Source organism: Alosa alosa, chromosome 7 (genome assembly GCF_017589495.1).
Source record: "Alosa alosa isolate M-15738 ecotype Scorff River chromosome 7, AALO_Geno_1.1, whole genome shotgun sequence".
NCBI classification, from domain to species: Eukaryota; Metazoa; Chordata; class Actinopteri; order Clupeiformes; family Clupeidae; genus Alosa; species Alosa alosa.
In genome coordinates, this window is record NC_063195.1 from 1,273,073 (window position 1) to 1,280,357 (window position 7,285).

The following is a 7,285-nucleotide window of genomic DNA, read 5'->3' on the forward strand; positions in this document are numbered from 1 at the left end:
TGTGTCCCTCTCTTTTTTATCTCTGCAACTATCTCTCTGTCTTTATCACTTTCCCTCTCTCTCTCTCTCTCTCTCTCTCTCTCTCTCTCTCTCACACATTCCCTTGCTCTCTCTCCCTCACTCTGTCTCTATCACACGTTCCCTCATCTCTCTCCCTCACTCTCTCTCTATCACACGTTCCCTTGCTCTCTCTCTCTCACTCTGTCTCTATCACACGTTCCCTTGCTCTCTCCCTCACTCTCTCTCTATCACACGTTCCCTTGCTCTCTCTCTCTCACTCTGTCTCTATCACACGTTCCCTTGCTCTCTCTCTCTCTCCTACCCCTGTAGAAAACCCGGCGGGACGTAGGGAACTTTGATAAGGAGTTCACCAAGATGGCCGTTGAGTTGACCCCCACAGATAAGCTTTTCATCATGAATCTCGACCAGACCGAGTTCCAGGGCTTCTCCTACACTAACCCCGAGTTCGTCATCCAAGTCTAGAACATTCTAGAACATTCTAGAACATTCCAGAGTGCCCACCGTGAACATTCTCACACAACCCAGAGATGCCACATTTGAACATTCTGTCCACTACAGGGTTCCATGTATGATGTTGTATCCCAGCACAGAGTTCCATGCCTGACGTTCTAGTCCAGCCATACCTGACCAGAGTTCTATGTGTCAAGTACAAACAAAGCTACTGCCCCAACCCAACATCAACTGCCCCAAGCCACCCCCCTGCTGCTCCAACCCAACATCAACTGCCCCAACTACCCCAAGCCACCCCCTGCTGCTCCAACCCAACATCAACTGCCCCAGGCCAGCCCCTGCTGCTCCAACCCAACATCAACTGCCCTAAGCCACCCCCTGCTGCTCCAACCCCAGGGCCATCCCTCTATATCCCCTCCTGACTCCAGATTAGGAGCCTCTTCTTGCAGTCCACCTTCTCCAGATGTGTTCAGAACCAAACCAGAGATCAGCTCGAACCAGAGACCAGCTCGAACCAGAGACCAGCTGAACTAAAGAGACCAGCTTTCAACAGAGATCGCTAAAACCAGGAGACCAGCTCAACCGTAAAGAGACCAACTCGAACTGTAAAGACCAACTCTCGAACTGTGAAGAGACCAGCTTCGAACCTTAAAGAGACCAACTTCGAACTAGAGACCAACTTCGCTAACCTTATGAGACCAACTTCAACCAGAGACCAGCTCCTGAACTGTGAGACCAACTCAAACCAGAGGACCAGCTCGAACCGTAAAAGAGACCAACTTTCGAACCGTAGAGACCAGCTCGAACTGTGGTGAGACCAACTCGAGACCAGAGACCAGCTCTCCTGAAGTAAAGAGACCAACTTGGGAACCGTAGAGACCAGCTCGAACCAGAGACCAGCTCGAACCAGAGACCAGCTCGAACCGTAAGAGACCAACTCGAACCGTAAGAGACCAGCTCGAACCGTAAGAGACCAACTCGAACCAGAGACCAGCTGGAACCAGAGACCAACTCGAACCGTAAGAGACCAACTCGAACCAGAGACCAGCTGGAACTGGAAGAGACCAGTTCAAACCGAATGACAGTTCTAATGGATATGTGTGTGTGTGTGTGTGTGTGTGTGACAGCTCGGACAGGTTTATCTGAGCACTTTAATAACAGCTGCTGTGAGGAGCACAAAAAACACACACACACACATATGCATGACACTCACACACATGCATATAAACACACACACACACATATGCATGACACTCACACACATGCATAAACATGCACACACACACACACATACAGACAGACACTCACACACATGCATATACACACACACACACATATGCATGACACTCACACCCATGCATATACACACACACACACATATGCATGACACTCACACCCATGCATATACACACACACATACATATGCATGACACTCACACATGCATAAACATGCACACACACACACACACATACAGACAGACACTCACACACATGCATATACACACATGCACTTGCACACACATACAGACAGACACTCACACACATGCATATACACACATGCACTTGCACACACACACATATGCATGACACTCACACCCGTGCATATACACTTGCACACACACACATATGCATGACACTCACACCCGTGCATATACACACACGCACTTGCACACACATACAGACAGACACTCACACACATGCATAAACATGCACACACACTCACACCCATGCATATACACACATGCACTTGCACACACATACAGACAGACACTCACACACATGCATAAACATGCACACACACACACACACATGCATACACACACACATGCATACACACACATGCATACACACACACGCACACACACATACACACACACACACACGCACACACACATACACACACACATACACACACACGTGCATACACACACACATATAAACACCAGTTATGCTGTCCACCAAATTTAAAGATTAAGCCCTAGATTACTTAGTCATAATTTTTCTTTTTTTATTATATACAGGTCATTTGTGGGCTGGTCAGTTAAAATTAATTAAATATACATTTTTAAAAAATACTTAAAGTAACACTAGAAGGCTAGCATCAATATTTAACTCATAATTGCTTTTCAAAGATATCATTGGTTGAAGTATACAGTAGACCTACTTGCCACATAGGTGGAGAGGTAGAGATGGAGACTGTAGAGGTGGAGACTGTAGAGGTGGAGAGGTAGAGATGGAGACGCTAAAGAAGCTGAAGACGCGAGAAGTTAAAATAATAAAGACACCCCTCCAGGAAAAGCCATATATGGGAAATATTTGGAAAGGTTCTTAAAGAAGATGACAGTAGTGCAAGATATATTTTATGTACTTCTTGCAAAGCCATTTAGAAGTATGACAGCCACAAAACAGGCATGACCAACATACAGTAACTCCTCACAAGCGCGGCACTGGTAGACTAAGCCCTCCCAGCCAAACTGAGTGAGTGCAATTCCCAGACCTCAAGCAAGCAATAGATAGCTTTATATACTGACCTGGAACGGCTTTTTTAGACTAGCAGCTAGGCGCCTGCAGGAATAAATGTTATGGTACACAGACTACACAGCCATATCTATCGGTATGTATAGGCCATATAGGTTTGCGCATGCATAAAAGTTACCTTAGTTTGTTGTGTCTGTTACTTTAAACAGTGTATGTGCTTCATTCAGCATTAGTTCTTATGCTAACATTTTGAACAGCAATATATCTCTCTTGCCTACCTTGCTGCCTTAACCATTTCTGTTTTCGAAAGAAAAATGTATGTCTATGGCCTTGAAGTCTTGTCTTAGTGTTTAGCTAATCCTTGGTGGTTGCGTGCATGCTTGCGCTCTTATTCTCATTCTTTCTCCTGCGCAAACATTATGTCCTGCAAGCCTAGCTGTGTTTAGTTCTACTGCAAGTTTCGCAAATAAATTAGTTTGTTTTACAGAAATGGCCTACTGTCACACTGCATGGTAGGCTATAACCAAAAGCACACATTTTGTAAATAATCGGGTCATATCGCGGGTCGGGTATAATTTTGTCTGAATTAATATTTGCGGTACGAGTTGCGGTCGGGTGATTAAAATATCGGGCGAGCTCGGGCCGCTTGTGACCAAATCCGCGCAACACTTAGGGCTTCTACACACAGTTGCGTTCCGTCAACACATGCCAGTGGGTGTTCCCGACGGTAGCTATGCAAATGACTTAAGGTATAACCGTAATTTGATTGGCTGGTGTCGTCTGTTGTTCACTTGTTGGTGGTGCCGTCCATCGGTGCAGCAACAGTGAACCCCAACGCGGCTTAATGGGAGCAACGCGGCGCATAAGGGACCCACAATTCAGTTCGGCAACGGATGACGTAAGCCCATGTAAAGTGAACCGGATGCGTCTCCAGCACTGCAACGCACGCAACTGTGTGTAGGAGCCGTTATAAACACACACCCACACACAACCCTCCACTCCCAGTAGTCCACACCCACCAGCCTCAACTGGAAAATCGAACCCTCAGCAGACTCCTCTCCTCTGACCTTGGAATGACCTTACCTTAAGCTAACCCTGGTCCAATGCTAATTAGGCCCTGAGCTAACCTTGGTCCAATGCTAATCGGGCCCTGAGCTAACCCTGGTCCAATGCTACTTAGCTGCCGTTTATGCATTGATCACTAGCATGCAGACATTAGCATGGTCTAGCGCCAAGCTAGGCTGACAGGAGAAGCGTGGTGAAGGCGTGTTTGGATATGCAAATCAGCAGCAAAGCTTGTATAAATGGACAAACTCGACTCTGTGCTAGGCCAAAGTCTCCAAGCATGATGTAGCATTAGCAATACGTGGAAGCCCTCTAGCATATGCTCTTGTGACAGGGCTAATATAAGCATGCAGAAGCTGGAGCTAGCACTACAATGCCAACAGCAAAGGCTGTAGCTAACGCTAGTACAACAGTGTCTAAAGCTAATGCTGTAGCTAGCGCTAGCACTACAATGCCAACAGCAAAGGCTGTAGCTAGCGCTAGTACAACAGTGTCTAAAGCTAATGCTGTAGCTAGCAGCATATGTGGATTAATGCAGTTTGTTGTTACTGAGTTTACATCCTCCTGTTCAAACCATGGGGCGCTTGCCCAGATTAAAGGAATTATCCAGAGTAAAATGCACTTTAGATCGATTTTGGATGATTGGGAGTACATACGTTGAGTTGACATCAAATCATGTAATTGGATGTGTTTTGAGAAAGTTCGATGTTACCGTTTTTAGTCAAAGCTTCGTTAGCGTGGAAGCGAGAAGGGCATATTATTTACGGCCGCTACAAAACGCTATTTTAATACCTCTTCTACAGTTCCAAACAACATTACACTTACGTGGTAGTGAGTAGAGGGTCCCTAAAAGCCAAACCCAAGTATATCGAGGTCTTTATGTGGTGGGATAGAGAGTCCAGAATGAATTTCATCAAGCCAGTACCTGTTTTTTTTTTTTTTTAAATTTAAAATTCAGAATTTCCAGAGCACACTTGGCAATCGAACTCCCTACGGACTTTCCCCTTAATGTACTGGTTAGCACTCTGGACTTGTAAACCGGAGGGTTGCGGGCTCGAGTGCCCCGACCAGTGGGGGCGGGCTGAAGTGCCCTTGAGCAAGGCACCTAACCCCTCACTGCTCCCCCCGCCCGTTGAAGCAGGCAGCTCACTGCGCCCGGGATTAGTGTGCTTCACCTCACTGTGTTCACTGTGTGCTGAGTGTGTTTCACTAATTCACCGATTAGGTTAAATGCAGAGACCAAATTTCCCTCACGGGATCAAAAAAGTATACTTATACTTACTTATACTTAAGATGGCAGCAAAGATGGCAACATTTCTGGAAAGGTACTGGCTTGATGAAATTCATTCTGGACTCTCTATCCGACCACATAAAGACCTCGGGATACTTGGTTTGGCTTTAGGGACCCTCTACTCACCACGTAAGTGCAATGTTGTTTGGAACTGTAGAAGAGGTATAAAAATAGCGTTTTGTAGCGGCGAAATAATATGCCCTTCTCACTTCCACGCTAACGAGCTTTGACTAAAAACGGTAACATCAAACTTTCTCAAAACACATCCGAATGACATGATTTGGATGTCAACTCAATGTATGTACTCTCAATAATCCGTAAATCGATCTAAAGTGCATTTTACTCCGGATAATTCCTTTAAGGACTGTGTTTTTTATCACTGTATTGTTTTATATTTCAGCGTGCATGTGTGTGTGGTTTTAGAAAAGTGTTTCTAGTGTGAGTGTGTTATGTGAAAACACCAAATTTTACATTCCATCACCTTGAGATGTCTGACTTTGTGTCTTCCAACTGTATATACAATGAAACAAAAACAACTGTATTTACAAACAACAAAAAAACATAGCATCAGAGTTTGTATTTATGAGTGTGTCTGTGGAGGGGGGTCATTGAGCAATAACTTTGTTTGCTCACTAAAGCTCTGTGTGTGTGTGAGTGAGACTGCGTGTGTGTGTGTGTATGTGTGTGAGACTGTGAGTGTGTGTGTCTGTAGCATTAAGCATCAGCCCCATAACCTGCAGTCTGGCTCCCTCAATACCTCATCATCATTTGCTGTGATGCGGGACCTTTATCTGTGTGTGTGTGATGTGAGGTTTCTGTACATTCGACACCTCTGTATATTTAATTGAGTGTGTGTGTGTGTAAATAGCAGCAGTCTTCCAGATAGAATGCATATAGCATGTTAATGTGAGGGCAAGAACAACGTTCATGACTAAAAGAGAGGGATGAGAGAGGATGTGGAGGGAGGAGAAGAAGAGAGGTGATTAAATGTGTGTCAAGGGCTTCCTTTAATGGTACTTGCAGACTTTTGGGGAAATTAGCTTAGCATGTTAGCCTTTAGCTAGCCTATAGCTAAAAGGGAGCTATAGGCTAACTGGAACAACCCGCTTCCAGTCAATTATGATAAACTAGGCTAACACACAGACTTCTGTGGGAAATTAGCTTAGCATGTTAGCCTTTAGCTAGCCTATAGCTAAAAGGGAGCTATAGACTGACTGGAACAACCTGCTTCCAGTAAATTATGATAAGCTAGGCTAACACATGGACTTCTGTGGGAAATTAGCTTAGCATGTACACTTTAGCAAGCCTATAGCTAGGCTAACAGTGTCAGACTGCAAATGCACACACTGAGAGGAGAAGGATATGCCTAACTCTGGAGTAGATGGCTAATAAGCTAATTTCCTAAAATGTTGTTGTGTTCCTTTAAATCACTGATCCCCTCCAAGAATATTTTACTATGCAAGACAAGGCCGGGAATCCAGGAAAAACAATAACAAGTAAATAATAATTAAACAGTTTGTCAACTACAACGCATTGTGAACATACTGTTGAAAACTGGCACTGAAGTACTGTATTTATTTATTTTATTTTTTTGAGGACGGGTGGGGTTGTGTGTATTGTAGCTAAACAACTGTTCTGACCCAAGATTGAGAAACACAAGTGGAGAAACACATTTGCAGTTACTTAAAGCAATTTAAGAAGATTATAAATACTTAGTGATTCTATTGAAGAAGAGTAGTGTATGGGAGATTATATATACTTAAAGCAATTATATTTAAGAAGATTATAAATACTTAGTGATTCTATTGAAGAAGAGTAGTGTATGGGAGATTATATATACTTAAAGCAATGATATTTAAGAAGATTATAAATACTTAGTGATTCTATTGAAGAAGAGTAGTGTATGGGAGATTATATATACTTAAAGTGATGCTATTGAAGAAGAGTATTGTATGGGAGATTATATATACTTAAAGTGAT

At 43.9% G+C, this 7,285-nt stretch overlaps 1 protein-coding gene across 1 annotated transcript in view; it reads left to right on the forward strand.

Moving 5' to 3' along the window:
* The window catches only part of prkcba (protein kinase C, beta a), a 62,144-nt gene extending 61,148 nt beyond the window's left edge, over positions 1–996 (forward strand). Inside the window, exon 17 of the mRNA XM_048248334.1 lies at positions 331–996. Within this exon, the coding sequence (XP_048104291.1) occupies positions 331–483 (153 nt within the window). The 3' untranslated portion in view covers positions 484–996. The remainder of the gene's footprint in view (positions 1–330) is intronic.
* Positions 997–7,285: the final 6,289 nt, after the last annotated feature.